Source organism: Somniosus microcephalus, chromosome 2, assembly GCF_052327205.1.
Source record: "Somniosus microcephalus isolate GS21.2 chromosome 2, FLI_Smic_1.0, whole genome shotgun sequence".
Taxonomy (NCBI): Eukaryota; Metazoa; Chordata; class Chondrichthyes; order Squaliformes; family Somniosidae; genus Somniosus; species Somniosus microcephalus.
This window is the reverse complement of record NC_140988.1, coordinates 211,457,517-211,474,427: the sequence shown is the minus strand read 5'-3', so window position 1 is coordinate 211,474,427 and position 16,911 is coordinate 211,457,517. Positions and strand designations below refer to the sequence as shown.

At 42.9% G+C, this 16,911-nt stretch overlaps 1 protein-coding gene across 1 annotated transcript in view; it reads left to right on the top strand.

The window, feature by feature from the left end:
• Positions 1-16,911, top strand: part of rfc1 (replication factor C (activator 1) 1) — a 143,983-nt gene that overhangs the window by 99,821 nt on the left and 27,251 nt on the right. Inside the window, exons 15-21 of the mRNA XM_085965626.1 lie at positions 1,338-1,704; positions 3,693-3,802; positions 6,572-6,686; positions 6,805-6,893; positions 12,465-12,602; positions 13,564-13,659; positions 16,401-16,499. Of these exons, the coding sequence (XP_085821752.1) occupies positions 1,338-1,704; positions 3,693-3,802; positions 6,572-6,686; positions 6,805-6,893; positions 12,465-12,602; positions 13,564-13,659; positions 16,401-16,499 (1,014 nt within the window). The remainder of the gene's footprint in view (positions 1-1,337; positions 1,705-3,692; positions 3,803-6,571; positions 6,687-6,804; positions 6,894-12,464; positions 12,603-13,563; positions 13,660-16,400; positions 16,500-16,911) is intronic.

Sequence of the window (16,911 nt, the reverse complement as noted above, 5' to 3'; positions counted from 1 at the left end):
GTTTGTGTGGCTGAGTACCACATTGCATGAGATATTTTTGTGGTGAGACTAATCCTGCTACAGTATTTGTATATTAGTGGAGTTTTGATCTTTCACTTTTCACTCTGCGGTATTTTATATAATTCTCATTCCCACTTGTAGCCAGCTGCTCTCCTAAGGGGTTTAAATTAATACATAGTTAATCCATGGAATTTTGATTGTACCTTTGTTGGAATCAAACACTTCCAATATGTATTTCCGAGGTTCCAATAAGTGCAGCTGTGATCATATTGCTGCGTCCTATGGTAATTTAGGTTCCTATTGGATTGTGGCATTGTTTAACCCCTTCTCGGCAAACCAGAAAGATGCCATTTGCCAACTGTGTTCCCCTTCAAATTAATTATGTAGCAATATTAAAGTTACTGTTGTGACTGGTTTACAGAATGCTTTTGATGAGTTCAGTTCTTTTGATTTGATTTGTGTGATTCAGACAACAATATTTATTTTCTCTTTTTAATGAAGATTTTAAATCATAAATTTCAGTTTTGCAACACCCTAAGCTTGGTGTGAGCCCTGTCTTAATACTGAATGTTAACCATTATCAGAGGAAACAAATAAGCATTGGTTCATGCATAAATCCATTAGGCAGCTCACCCATAAGGTCAAATTTCAGAATGGTAAGTTTGATGGTGTTTACAGCTGCCTATTTTCAATGCATTGTATGACCTTCTTTATCACTTATGGGCTGAAATCATGCTGTGTATTAGTTATGAACACAATGAGTTTGTATGAAGTTGTTAGCCTGGGCTCAGTGGTAACATTCTCACTTCTGACTCAGAAGATTGTGGGTTCAAGCCCCACCCTAGAGACTTGATCACACAATCTAGGCTGACACTCCAGAGCAGTACTGAGGGAGGTGCCATCTTTCAAATAAGACATCACACCAATGTCTGCTCTCTCGGATGTGGACATAAAAGATCTCGTAGAACTATTCGAAGAAGAGCAAGGATTTCTCCTGGTGTCCATTTATCCCTCAATCAACATCACTTTTATAAAAAATAAAAAAAAACTATACATTATCTAGTCATTTATCTCATTGCTGTTTGTGGGACCTTGCTGTGTACAAATTGGCTTTCACGGTTCCCTACCTTATAACAATAAAAGCACTTCAAAAGTACTCTGAAGCGCTTTGGGACGTTTTTGGGTCATGAAATGCTTTCTTTCATTCTACGTTGCTTAATGAGCACCTCTATGCAAATGACCAAAAAGAAACTTCCCTTCAGAACTATGTATTAATTTAAACCCCTTAGTTGTCTTGATGAGGACAGATTTTATTTTCTTAATTTTTAAAATTACAGGTTAAAAAATCAAAGTCCAATGCAAGAGAAGCAGGTGAGCACAGTCAGAACATCTCGCCAGCATCAAAAAAACAAACTGAACATAAAAAGACCAGTCCTTCAGCACCAGAGAGTGGCGAGTCCTCCAGATGTATGAAGAGTATTTCATTCAAAGCAGAACCTTTCACCAATAGGCCTACACTGAAGTGTGAGCCTCAGTTGCGGACTTTAGCGAAGGAGGAACCAAGTTTGCTGTGGGTGGATAAATATAGACCTGCAGCGCTGAAGAATATAATAGGACAACAAGGGGAGCAGAGCTGTGCAAATAAACTAGTCCGCTGGCTGAAAAAGTGGCGCATGAACAACTCTGGAGACAGCAAACCTGTAGGTGAGGGTGACAAAACGTTTCTTTGCAACTTTGGTACAGTGTGTTCAGTCAGAATTGGTTGAGTCTTGAGCTGACCCTCCAGTCAGCAAGTTCCTGCTTCTCTGCCAATTCCACTTGCGCTCCCTTATTATCCTGAATCACCGAATCTAAATCCTGGCGTGAATGCTGATGCTTGGGATGAGTGCTGTGAGGTGATGGTGTGGCTGACAGCTCCTCAGACTTCTATAGAAACACATCTATTACAATGGTATCAGTGACACACTCCTTCTTATGCGTGACTTGCCAATACGTGGTGTGACGAGACTGCCTGAGCGTGTGAATGACTGGGAAGGAAGAATAAACCTCTATGATGGGTACGAGCCTGCAACTGGGAGATACTCTGCAGCATGAACTTTTTCAATTGGTTCTTTTGATTCCAGGCTCACTTGAAGCAGCTAAATGCAGATACACTTACCTTCCTCAACTTGGGAAAATGTTGCTCATCCGTGTGCCAACCTCTGCATGTCTGAAACTATGCTCGCCTGCTTTGCCAGGTTCTCCCAGGCAGCAGATTCTTTGGAGGGGGAGTAGGGAGAGAGGAGTGACTTGCTGCTCCATAGAGGGAAGCTCTCCTTTGCTGCACCTCCCCTCAGCATGACCTCCAGGGCTCATTTAGTTTTCTTTTCCCTGGACCATTGTGCTGCCTTCAACCATCAATTGCAAACCAGTGAATGGAGTTTCTGCAGCATCCACAAATTGACACAATCTGTGGCTGCCCCTTAAGGCAAAGCAGTGGCTCTTTACATTTGCTGCCTTGCCAGATATTCTGCCCCCATGGCCTACACGTTTCCTGCACAGTGTTATTTAATTACTATCTGGGTACAACTAACCTGTCTTGGACAGTTGACGTATATTACATGACCCAAGCCATTGGTAGACTTGATTGGGTGTTTGTTTGGTTTCAGTGTAACTTGGGAATAGAGGGAGACAGAGGCTCTAGTTTCTTTTAAGTTTATTTATAATCATTTAATATTTCGGCAGAACATTCTACATGACTTACTGCTTGCTTTCCTCCGAGAGAACCTGGGTCTTGTGCCCGATCAGTCTGTCCACTCTTCTATCACATAGCTAGGCTAACCTGTTTCGGGGCATTCCTGGCCTGCCGACTCCTCTTGTCGGATGAAAGCAGTTCACTTCTCCTTCACTGGATTTTATAACCTACTTGTCAGGACCAGTTCCCATGACATAGATATCATATTTGGAACATAACATCAGACCTGACATCTGTTATTCCCCCTTATGTTTTTTAACCATCCTTGAGGTCTTTTTGCTTGTTAGAAGTCTTTCGTTATTAGCAATTTGTCATGAGCACAACCTTTACTCGCATTTTTAATCATATACACATCTTCATATAACAGTTTGCTCTAGACAAATCACAATTTTGTCTTTTTCTGTTAGAAACATCCCTGTTTTTAGGCGCATAGATTCCAACTATCATCGGAATCTAATCTTCCTGCGTAGTTAAATTTTTCCAGAAGCTTAATTTTAGTTAAACTAGTACAATGATTTACAATAAGCATGCATATCATACAGCATAGAAGGAGGCCATTCAGCTCATCGTGCCAGTGCCAGCTCTTTGAAAGAGGTATCCAATTAGTCACACTCTCCTCTTCCCCCATAACCCTGCAAATTACTTACCCAATTCCTTTTTGAATGTTACTATTGAATCTGCTTCCATCACCCTTTCAGGCAGTGCATTCCAGATCATCACAACTTGCTACATAAAAAAAATTCTCCTCATCTCTCCTCCGATTCTTTTACCAACAATAGGGCCCAATCGTCGCAGGGATCACCAAATAATTGCTAATGAGGGGATCTCAAGATCACTTGGGACACAAGTCGTACAAAAAACAGCCCTTGTGTGCTTTCTCTTAGTAATATATTGTGCCCTGTTTTGGCTGTATAATGCAGAGCATGCAATTACTCGCTCTTTTTATGTCTTTGTACAGTGAAATTCGGCAAATTTGGTGGGAAGGACGATGGTTCAAGTTTCAAAGCTGCTCTGCTGTCCGGTCCTCCTGGTGTAGGTAAAACGACCACAGCTACTCTAGTCTCTAAGGTAAGAACACAGTGCTGGAATAGAATGTCTTTCCCTTCCACGATTAACATGTGGTGCATTTATAATGCAATTTTTGAGGGTTGCAGTATAAATCCAGAGATGGGATCCAACCTGAATCCAGAGTGATGCAATGTGATACTCTTGGAGCAGGTAGTGTCTCATTACTTGGGTTTGAGAACACCATGGGTTCTGATGAAACGTCATCGACCTGAAACATTAACTCTGTTTCTCTCTCTCCACAGATGCTGCCTGACCTGCTGAGTATTTCCAGCATTTTCTGTGTTTTTTTTCCAGATTTCCAGCATCTGCAGTGTTTTGCTTTTGTACCATGGAGTGTTACTCCAACTATGATTTAGGAAGTGCCAGTCAGTCTCTTGGACTTCCTGGACACTTTTTAAACCCACCTGCATTTCATTTATTTTTACAGTGCGGATCGTGCTGCTCGCATTATCTAAACATTTAAATTTTAATTGTTGGAAGAAGAGCGCCACTCGCCTGTGTGTGCAGAGCTCTCTCCTGGGCAGCAGCACAGTAGTTCGTCAGTGTAAAGAAGGTACTGACTGACTGCAATTCATGCTACAGCTTTCAGTCAGCAGTGTAACTGCAGCAATGGATCAACGCACTAACATTGAGTGCAGTGAACTTTCTTGATGTCGAAACACAAATATCACAATCTCGTGTTATCTCAGCACTTTGTTCAGTTATAAGCATATGTCACAATGAGAACTAGGCAGTGTTTGTATTAATTTCGCCCTAGTAATACACGGTATTTAATTAATAGATGATTCACAGCACTGGCACAAAGAGAAAATGTGCAAATGTTAATGTATAGTTACAATCAATTTGCGCAATCTTTCAAGCAAGTCTCAATAGAAGCATTGATAATCAAACTTCACATCTGATAAACTTGAATTTTGGAAATGATACAGGACCTGAGGGTTTTTTCCCCCCCCAGAGAAAGTATTATGATAGTGGATTGTTTTGCATGAACAATTGGAGAAGATAATTCTGTTCATGTTGAACTGAACACCTGCAGATTTTACAGCTAGGTTTAGATAAAGGCGGTTGTTTGGCTCATTTGATCTGATTCTTCCAGAATACCAACCCTGCCCTCCCTATTGCAGCATCTACTTGTTTCTTAAATGAGTCCAATGTCCTGGTGTGTCTCTTCCTGGAAAATCTGTCCTAGCTATAGAGCCCTCTCATAACCTTCAATTTGTGCCCTCTTGCCTTTCTGCTCTGCTGCACAAAGTACTGTTTGGGTTAATTTTCTCCATTCCCATTGAGTATCGTTTGTACCTTTTTTACAAGGTGCCATCTGAGATGTGTCTCTACCCTAGTTTATCAAGTTGTTCCTCTTCCTTCTGATACTAGGAATCAGCCTCATTGCTCTCCTCTGCACTGCCTGTAAGGCCTAGATGGCTCCCTTGTTATGGTGTCTAGAAGTGTGCATAGCACTCCAGTATCTTGCAGTGCATTCCCTCAAGTCCCGGTCCTATGCTTGCCCTACCATACTCTTAGACACCCCTTGGAGGCTGACAGTATTATCTATCCCAAGCCTCTGTAAATCTTTCATTAACTATTCATATGAACACCATTGGTAATAAAAAAAACACTGCTAAGATCTCCTGAGTTGAAGGCTTTTGAAACCTTTATGTGCCCAACCACTTTCGTACTAGATGTTTGTGTCCATACTTGGACAATTTACCAACTTCATTATTTTACTTGGTACTTTGCTACGATTCATAAAGAAGTAGAATTATTCATTTAAGAATCACAAAGTGACAGACATTCACGAGAGCTCATTTCTCAGCTGCATCCCTGTTTGCAGGTTGTTAAAAGGCATTTTGGTTACGTGGGACAACGCTGTTGAAACACTGGAGCATATGACGCATAAGTCTAACCAGATTGATGCCAAGACCAAACGGGTAAAAATTAATATGATAAACAAAATTCTCTTGATGGCAAAGTGTGCTTATCCAATGAGTTGAGCTATACAGATGGGTGCGGACAGAATATGACTGAGCAGCGATGCTTCCTTCAGTGAAATAGCCTGCCAACACTCCTGATCAAGTCTCGCATCTGAAAAATGGCCCCTTGAGTGAGGCACTAGATTATTGGAGCCTGTGGAATCTTACCCCAGCAAGGAGTAAATATATTTGAGAAGAAATTTGTGCAGAAAATGGACAAAGGGAGAAATTCCACAAACATTGCATCAGGATGTCCTGTTGTCACCATTACCCATTGCTCGGCCTCATCAAAATGCTGTGACTTGAAACACTAGTTATGAAATCTGAGATGAAGCTGATTTCAGTATCCAAGGGAACAGTATGCAATTAGGTTGTACATTGAGTACATCCATCAAAACTGGAATGATCGTATAAAATGCAAACTTTATAAAACATCTCCTTGCACGCTCATCTCTCAGAATAAGTCTAATAATGAACTGAGTGGCTATAACACGAACGGAAGTCAATGCACGCATCAAAACTTTGTTTTCTGTTTTGCTTCTCTCGTGTCAATTGGTAGTTTGTATCTGAATAGGGGAACTTACTTTCTCCTAGGTTCTTCAACTTAAATAAAGAACCTTACAATCTACAGGTCTCTAGATCCCAAGCTTGGTGTCATTTAGCCCCTGTTTCTTTATTTACCTTGCCTTCTCTGACTTTAGTGTCCTTCAACAAGGGTCTTGGCTCTTCATCTGGATTTTCTTTATATAAATTTTAAAAAGAAATTGACAATACAAATTGTATTTCTTTTTTCTGGAAGGATCTGGGATACAGCTATGTTGAACTCAATGCCAGTGACACTCGCAGCAAGAACACACTGAAGGAAGTGATAGCAGAGTCACTGAACAACACTAGCATCAAAGGATTCTACTCTGGTATGTGCTGATGTGTGTAGTGGCTTCAGATCAGTATTTGCTAGTACACTGCTGGTACAATTTGAGAAATGGTTGACAAGATTTTTTTTTAATACAAATTATGCTTTCCTCTTTTCAGGAGCTTCATCATCAGTAAGCACCAAACACTTACTAATCATGGATGAGGTGGATGGTATGGCTGGCAATGAGGACAGGGGAGGGATACAGGTAACACAGCTTGACTACTTCATTTGATGTAGAGCCTCATTGGTTTAAATAACATTTAACTAGGGAACTCTTAATGAAATACCACATCTTGTTTATGTTTGAGCACTGGAGTGGTTGTGAAAAGAGGGACTGCTGTTTATCATTGTATTTGCAAGACAGTATTTCCAACCATGCACAGTCTGTATTTGGTGTGAACTCCAGTGAGATGTTACTGACTTCCTGTAGCATTAACGGAGCTGGAGACTTCCATCCAGTGAAGTTGTTTTTGGAGGGCAGATTTAAAAAAAAAAATAAAAAAAATCCCTGCCAATGTGCACTTGCTTTCCATGAGATTTTCTTTTTGTTCTTGAGATGAGATGACACTGGTAAGCCAGTATTTATTGCCCATCCCTAGTTGCCACGGAGGTATTAAGAGGCCACCACGTAGTATGGGACTGGAGTCACATAGGCCAGATCGGGGAGGGGGTGGCGGTTCCCTTCCTGTCAGTGAACTAGTTGGATTTTACGATAATCCAGCATGGCCACTTTCTGGTGCTAGCTCACAAATTACCAGATTTATTGAATTCACATTCATACCATGACATAATAGAATTTGAATTCCCGACCTCTGCGTTACTAATCCAGTACTATAACCGCTGGGCTACTGTTTTTTAAAAATTCATTTATGGGATGTGGGCGTCGCTGGCAAAGCCAGCATTTATTGCCCATCCCTAATTGCCCTCGAGAAGGTGGTGATGAGCCGCCGCCTTGAGCCGCTGCATTCTGTGTGGTGAAGGTACTCCCACAGTGCTGTTAGGCAGGGAGTTCCAGGATTTTGACCCAGCGACGATGAAGGATTGGCGATATACTTCTAAGTCAGGATGGTGTGACTTGGAGGGGAACTTGAAGATGGTGGTGTTCCTATGCGCCTGCTGCCCATGTCCTTCTAGGTGGAAGAGGTCGTGGGTTTGGGAGGTGCTGCCGAAGAAGCCTTGGCGAGTTGCTGCAGTGCATCTTGTAGATGGTATACACTGCAGCCACGGTACGCCGGTGGTGGAGGGAGTGATTGTTTAAGGTGGTGGATGGGGTGCCAATCAAACGGGCTGCTTTGTCCTAGATGGTGTCGAGCTTCTTGAGTGTTGTTGGAGCTGCAGTCATCCAGGCAAGTGGAGAGTATTCCTCACACTCCTTACTTGTGCCTTGTAGATGGTGGAAAGGCTTTGAGGAGTCAGGAAGTGAGACACTCGCCGCAGAATTCCCAGCTCGTGTTGCCACAGTATTTATGTGGCTGGTCCAGTTAAGTTTCTGGTCATTGGTGACCCCCAGGATGTTGCTGGTGGAGGATTCGGCGATGGTAATGGCATTGAATGTCAAGGGGTGGTGGTTAGACTCTCGCTTGTTGGAGATAGTCAATGCCTAGCATTTCTGTGGCGCGATTGTTACCGTAGTAGTATTAGTCTCGTTAATCTGCAAGAAAAATCTCTGGTTGGAAACTGGGGGTGTTGGGGCGGGGGGGAAGGAGTCCACATTCTGTGCTTAGTTTGCTGATCTCAGCTGAAGCGGCAGTTAAGGTGCAACAATTGGCTTCAGTACGCCCTGTGCTAAGATTTGTACTCTGCCAAGACCACTCTGCTCCTGACCTCATTACAGCCTTGGTCCAAACATGGACAAAGGAGCTGAATTCCAGAGGTGAGGTAAGTGACTGCCCTTGACATCAAGGCGGTATTTGACCGAGTGTGGCATCAAGGAGCCCTAGTAAAACTAGTGTCAATGGGAATCGAGGAAAACTCTCCACTGGCTGGAGTCATACCTACCACAAAGGAAGATAGTTGTGGTGGTTGAAGGTCAATCATCACAGCCCCAGGACATCGCTGCAGGAGTTCCTCAGGGCAGTGTCCTAGGCCCAACCATCTTCAGCTGCTTCATCAATGACCGCATGGATGAACTACAGAATTTGTTCATCCCAGTTTGGCATAAAAATAAAACAAAAAAGGTGACTCAACCGTGGCTAACGAGGGAAATTAGGGATAGCATAAGATCCAAGGAGAGGACATATAAATTGGCCAAAAAAAGCAGTAATCCAGAGGATTGGGAGCAGTTTAGGATTCAACAAAGGAGGACAAAGGGACTAATTAAGAAAGGGAAGATAGAATATGAGAGTATGTTTGCAGGGAACATAAAAACTGACTAAAAGATTTTATAGATATGTGAAGAGAGAAAGATTGGCGAAGTCAAGTGTAGGTCCCTTGCAGTCAAAATCAGGCGAATTTATAATGGGGAACAAAGAAATGGCAGACCAATTAAATACATATTTTGGTTCTGTCTTCACAAAGGAGGACACAAATAACCTCCCGGAAATGTTGGGGAACATAGGGTCTGACGAAAGGGAGGAACTGAAAGAAATCAGTATTTGTAGGGAAATGGTGTTAGGGAAATTGATGGGATTGAAGGCCGATAAATCCCCAGGGCCTGATAATCTTTTCCTAGGGTACTTAAGGAAGTGGCCCTAGAAATAGTAGATGCATTGCTAATCATCTTCCAACATTCGATGGAATCTGGAACAGTACCCATGGATTGGAGGGTAGCTAATGTTACCCCACTATTCAAAAAAGGTGGTAGAGAGAAAACGGGGAATTACAGACTGACATTGGTAGTGGGGAAAATGCTGGAGTCCATTATAAAAGATGTAATAGCAGAGCACTTGGAAAACAGTGACAGGATCGGACAAAGTCAACATGGATTTACAAAAGGTAAATCATGCTTGACTAATCTACTGGAATTTTTTGAGGATGTAACTAGTAAAATAGATAAGGGAGAACCAGTGGATGTGGTGTATTTGGACTTTCAGAAGGCTTTTGATAAGGTCCCACATAAGAGATTGGCGTGTAAAGTTAAGGCACATGGGATTGGGGGCAAGGTATTGACTTGGATAGAGAACTGGTTGGCAGACAGAAAGCAAAGAGCTGGAATAAACGGGTCTTTTTCCGAGTGGCAGGTAGTGACTAGTTGGGTACCGCAGGGATCGGTCCTTGGACCCCAGCTATTGACAATATATATTAATGATCTAGACAAGGGAACTAGATGTAATATCTCCAAATTTGCAGATGACACAAAGCTGGGTGGACGTGTGTGCTGTGAGGAGGATGCCGAGAAACTCCAGGATAATTTGGACAGGTTGGGTGATTGGGCAGAAGCATGGCAGATGCAATATAACGTGGATAAATGTGAGGTTATCCACTTTGGTGTCAAAAACAGGAAGGCAGATTAATATCTGGCAATAGATTGGGAGAAGGGGAAGTGCAATGAGACCTGGGTGTCCTTGTGCACCAGTTGCTGAAGGTAAGCATGCAGGTGCAGCAGGCAGTTAAGGCAAATGGTATGTTGGCCTTCATAGCGAGAGGGTTTGAGTACAAGAACAAGGATGTCTTGCTGCAGTTGTACAGGGCCTTGGTGAGACCACACCTTGAGTATTGTGTGCAGTTTTGGTCGCCTTATCTGAGGAAGGATATTCTTGCCATGGAAGGAGTTCAGCGAAGATTCGCCAGGCTGATACCTGGGATGGCAGGAATGACGTATGAGGAGAGATTGGGTCGATTGGGCTTGTACTCGCTGGAGTTTAGAAGAATGAGGGGGGATCTCATTGAAACTTATAAAATTCTGGCAGGACTGGACAGACTAGATGCAGGGAGGATGTTCCTGATGGTTGGGGAATCCAGAACCAGGGGTCACAGTCTAAGGATAAGGGGTAAGCCTTTTAGGACAGAAAGGAGGAGGAATTTCTTCACCCAGAGAGTGGTGAACCTGTGGAATTCTCTACCACAGAAGGCAGTAGAGGCCAATTCATTAAATATATTCAAGAAGGAGTTGGATATATTTCTTAAGGCTCAAGGGATATGGGGAGAAAGCAGGGACTGGGTACTGAACTTGGATGATCAGCCATGATCGCATTGAATGGCAGAGCAGGCTAGAGGGGCCGAATGGCCTACTCCTGCTCCTATCTTCTATGTTTCTATGACGTTTCCTCCAACATAAGGTCAGAAATGGGGATGTTCGCGGATGACTGCACAGTGTTCAACGCCAGTCACAACTCCTCAGATAATGAAGCAGTCCATGCCCGCATATAACAAGACCTGGACAACGTTCAGGCTTGGGCTGATAAGTGGCAGGCAACATTCGCGCCACACAAGTGTCAGGCAATGACTATCTCCAACAAGTGAGAGTCTAACCACCGCCCCTTGACATTCACTGGCATTACCATCGCCAAATCCCCCACCATCAACATATGGGGGGTCACCGTTGACCAGAAACTTAACTGGACCAGCCACATAAATACTGTGGCAACAAGAGGTCAGAGTCTGGGTATTCTGCGGTGAGTGTCTCACCTCCTGACTCCCCAAAACCTTTCCACCATCTACAAGGCACAAGTAAGGAGTGTGATGGAATACTCTCCACTTGCCTGGATGAGTGCAGCTCCAACAACACTCCAGAAGCTCGACACCATCTAGGACAAAGCAGCCCGTTTGATTGGCACCCCATCCACCACCTTAAACATTCACTCCTTCCAGCACTGGCGTACTGTGGCTGCAGTGTGTACCATCTACAAGATGCACTGCAGCAACTCGCCAAGGCTTCTTCGGCAGCACCTCCCAAACCCACGACCTCTTCCACCTAGAAGGACAAGGGCAGCAGGCGCATGGGAACACCACCACCTCCAAGTTCCCCTCCAAGTCACACACCATCCTGACTTAGAAGTATATCGCCGATCCTTCATCGTCACTGGGTCAAAATCCTGGAACTCCCTACCTAACAGCACTGTGGGAGTACCTTCACCACGCGGACTGCAGCGGTTCAAGAAGGCGGCTCACCACCACCTTCTCAAGGGCAACTGGGGATAGGTAATAAATGCTGGCCTTGCCAGCGACGCCCAGATCCCATATGCAAATTTTTAAAAAATGGGGGAAATTAGCCAGAATTCCTACTCCTGATCCGTATTTAGTGATTCCTCTTAGAGAGTTCCAACAATGACAGACTGGACTCGCCCCCCCCCCAAAAGCCATGCGGTGTCCTGGGCGAGGTGAAGCACCAGATTAAAAACCCAGGCCAATTAAGGGAAAAATAATCTGGAAAATTCCTGACCTAATTGCAGTTGCATGTCTGTGTACCTGAAATGGGATCAGTGGTGATGCTGATATTGACTGTCTAGGTGAAGAATGGCCTCCTGGGGGAGGTATCAGAGGGTGACTTAGCCAATGGAATCCTACCATGGAGGGGAAAATGAGAAGTTCAGGATACATAGAAAAATTATCCAGAAAACCTCTTTCTCATCACTGTGAAATAAGATGCAAAAATGCCAGGTTTGGACACCACCTACTAATCTGAGAAGCACAGATCCATCTCATAGCAATGAAGGAAAATAATATGCTGTAATTATTGAGGTGTGATGTCATCCAACTTTCCGTCTGTGTAGAAACTGGTTTAACGGTCGTGATTTCCTTCTCCCCTCTTGGTCTTGTCAGTTCAGAGTGGCTGCTCTAACCGTCTTAACAGGAACTTGGGTGTGACGTTGGATGTATTTTTGTTCTTCTGTTTCAGGAACTGATTTCTCTCATTAAACAGACCAAGGTTCCTATAATCTGTATGTGTAATGACCGTAACCATCCCAAGATTCGCTCATTGGCCAATTACTGCTTTGACCTCCGCTTCCAGCGGCCTCGAGTTGAACAAATCAAGGTGGGGCTTCAATAGTTGTCCATCTGTTATGTTAAATGACTCTCAATTCTGCTATTGTGTGGGTTCCTGGTTGTTTACATTTCTGTGTACTGGTCTTTGCCATGAAGGTAGCAACTATGACTATTACACTATTTAGCCACCCAAGTATTGATGCTTTTGATATATGAATTGTGACTTGAATGTCACCCCACCCCCATTCTTCAGGTTTTTGCCCTCACTTGCCATGCTTGCAGAAGAGCTGGGTGTAAACACTCTCACGTACATGCTCGGGTAGAAATGGTGGGTGAGTGTTGTGCTGAGAGCACTGTATGGGACTGACCGCTTTAACACTTGACCAATGAAACTGCTGATTTTTATTTTAGCACTTTGGATAAGTAGAAGCGGCTATAATTGAAGAGGCGACAGGAAACTTTGGTTTATCCAGAGGTTGTATGTCCGGAATACTCGATCTAACAGCAAAAATCAGGAGCCGTTTTCTATAAGGTTTTTTAGTTCTCGTTCTTTTTTATTCCCCCAGTCAGGCACTGCAAGGTCTGTAGCTATAGCAACAGCTTCAGCTAGAGACACTTGCAGCTGCAGCCGACTCTTTGGAAGCTGTTGCTAAGCAACAGTGTTTGTTGTCAGATACGGAGATGAAAACCTCCGTATGCTTCAACATTAACTTTGTATGTCCGGCAGTTTTGATAGATCGGCAACACGCCGGTCCCGTCGGTGCCGGATATCACAAAGTTTCCTGTATTTTGTGCAGTACAGTAAATTTGAGTGTCTTGCCCATAGGGACAAAGGCAGCATTATATTTTACAGAACATTTACTTTATAGCAACGTATAACTACCACTGTCCACAAACGCACCAATAAACGATATTGAAAATAAAACTATCATAGTCTGCGCAGTTCCTGTAGAAGCACTGATATAATTGACCCAACAATGACTTCTGTAAGCTTCTTCCTTTCTCTCCAGGGTGCTATGATGACTGTTGCTTTTAAAGAAGGCTTGAAGATTCCCCCTCCAGCTATGAATGAAGTTATACTTGCAGCCAATCAGGATATCAGACAGGTTAGTGACTGCGGTGATCATGTGAACCAAAGTCTTACAGAGAGCTAGAGTTGATGACAAGTTTTGTGTTTGTGTGTGATTGAAGACCGTTAAGTGATATGTTACAGAACTGCCTGTTTGCAGGTGTCGCCTCAATAATTTAAAAACCTTTTACTCGACTTGTATCAAACTTGATACTAGTTATCACCACTGAGTCCCTTTTGAGGTGAGGAATGCTTTTTCTTTCTCTTGGTTTTCAATATGGTTTGCCTGCTTAATACAGTACATGTTGCAGTTACAGCACTGGCTAAAACTTCATAACTTGTATCTTACCACTACTCCTAGAATTACCTGAAAATGGGAACAAAAATAAAATGTTGAAAGGTATAGATAAGGCAAAAGTAGACAATTTTCTTCAAAAAGGAGCTGGGGCTAGAGGGCTGAGGATCAGTGAATTAGCTTGCACAGATGTAATTAGAAACATGCAACAAGAGCAGGATATTCAGCCCCTCGAGCCGGTACCGCCATTCAGTTAGATCATGGCTAATCAGTACCCCAACTCCATTTACCTGCCTTTGCTCTGTATCCCTTGATAGCTTTAGCTAAAAAAAAACTATCGCTCTCGGCCTTGAAAGTTTCAATTGTCCTAGGATCCACAGCCTTTTGAGAGTGTTCCGGATTTCTACCACCCTTTGTGTGAAAAAGTGCTTATATAATTGGCAAATTAATTTCAACACAGATAAATGTGAGGTATTACATTTTGGTAGGAAGAATAGGGAGGTCTCATTACTTGGAGGGTGCTAGTCTGGGTGGGGTAGAGGAACAAAGGGATCTCGAAGTACAAATACACAAATCACTAAACGTGACGACACAGGTTAATAAGGCCATTTAAAAAAAAAGCAAACCAAGCACTAGGGTTTATTTCTAGAGGGATAGAATTGAAAAGTAGGGAAGTTATGCTAAACTTGTATCGAACCTTGGTTAGACCACACTTGCAGTACTGCGTACAGTTCTGGTTGCCATATTATAAAAAGGATTTTGAGGCACTGGAGAGAGTGCAGAGAAAATTTACAAGGATGATACCAGAAATGTGAGGTATACCTATCAGGAAAGGATGAACAGGCTGGGTTTCTTTTCTCTTGGAAAGAGAAGGCCGAGGGGTGACCTAATGGAGGTCTGTAAAATTATGAACGGTTTTGATAGAGTCGATTCAGAGAGAATGTTTCCACTTGTGGGGAAGAGCATAACTAGAGGCCATCAATATAAGATAGTCACCAAGAAATCCAAGAGGGTATTCAGAAGAAACCTCTTTACCCAAAGAGTGGTGAGAATGTGGAACTCACTACCACAGGGAGTGGTTGAGGTGAATAGTATAGATGCATTTAAGGGGCGGTTAGATAAGCATCTGAGGGAGAAGGGAATGGAGGGTTATGCTGATAGTTAGATGAGGAAAGATGAGAGGAAGCTCGAGTGGAGCATAAACATCGGCATGGACTGGTTGGGCCGAAAGGCCTGTTTCTGTGCCGTATATCCTATGTAATTTCACTCCTCAATGGCATAGCTCTAATTATATGATTATTATGACCCCTTGTTCTAGATTCCCTCACCAGAGGAAATAGTTTCTCCGTATCTACCCTATCAAATCGTTACAACTTTATAAACACCTTGATCAGGTCACTCTTCTATGCTCAAGCAATACAAGCCAAGTTTATGCAACCTGTCCTCATAATTTAACCCTCTAAGCCCCGGTTTCATTCTGGTGAACCTGTGCTGCACTCCTTCAAGGCCAATATATCCATTCTGAGGTGTGGTGGCCAGACTGAATGCAGTTCTCAAGATGGGGTCTGACCAAGGTTCTCTGCAACTGAATCATAACTTCCTCCCATTTTTATTCCAGCCACCTTGAGATAAATTCCATTAGCCATTTTGATTGCTTTTTGTACCTGTGCGCCAGCTCTTAGTGATTTGTGTACCTGGACATCCAAACCTCGTTGCTCCTCTAACAATGCAGACTCCTCATTTTCCTGGTAATATCCAGGATTAGGGATGAATTTAAAATTATTTCCCAGTATTACTTTACAGCAAGCATTTGAATATATAGTCTGTCTTCAATTGTGAGAGGGATCTACACAAGTTGCTCACGAGTATCTTGGTCAACCCACACTTGTTTGATCAGTTCATTCTTCAGCAACTGGCTACACAGAACCTTCAACAGAAGTTTAAATAACATTGGCAATAATGTCATCAGATAAAAAAAACTTGAATGTTAAGGCCCTACAGTGGCCTATTTGTTGGAAAATACTCCACTACTTTTTCCTCTGTTACATTTTAAACAAAATCATGCCAGATGTTATCTTCCTCCCCCATTGGGCTGCTGTCTTCACTGTTTCTGAGGATCTCATCCTTGCCAACTGGGAATGGTGCCAAATAGTCAACCCCTCATGCAGCTCATAGTGGCAGATAATTGAGAAACATTAGCAAATCGTGGAATAAAAGGCCATGTGCCCCTCAGGTGTGTTCCATGGCCCTAACTGAAAAACAGTGTGTGGATGGAGTGGGGGTGGGTGGGAGGAAAAATTCCAAACTCCTCAGTATGCAGTTTCTATTCTGGAACAGGGCCCTTGAGCTGTTTTCAAGTGTTCTGTGGTGGTCTTTTACTTTGCCCTCTGTCCACTGACCCAGCATGAGTCCTACATGTTCATACACTCTACCATTGACCTTGTACTTTGAAGCTGTATGTATTTCTTTCCCAAACTTTTTAGGTTCTGCATAATCTCAGTATGTGGTGTGCAGAAAACAAGACTCTGACTTATGATCAGGCCAAAGAAAATGGCAGCCAGACCAGGAAAGATATTAAACTGGTGAGGCCATCATTTAGACAATGATTTATTCTTTATTGTTGCACATATTATAGGAATAGAATTCTAGTATAATTTGTGGAGTTTTGGGCTTCCCTCCAAACTCATGAATTTGTATCCCAGCACTGACTGAGATTTGCTCTTGCTTGGTATAATTTAGTGACTTTTATAATTGTTTTTTGGTGAATTTTCTGCTAAAGGGTAGGGGATGTTGGTGCTGGGAAGTGGATCACATTCCCATCTAGGACATCCAGCATTAGTATCAAGCACTCCCAGCAAAAACTGCAAAGGGGAAGAGGGATATAAATACAAATATAGGTCTTTTGGAAAATCACATTGCACTCCCCTCACCTTGCTTAGCAGTGTGTTATATCTGAGTATTATTTGTGACGATTAATATTTTGAGCAAGGCATG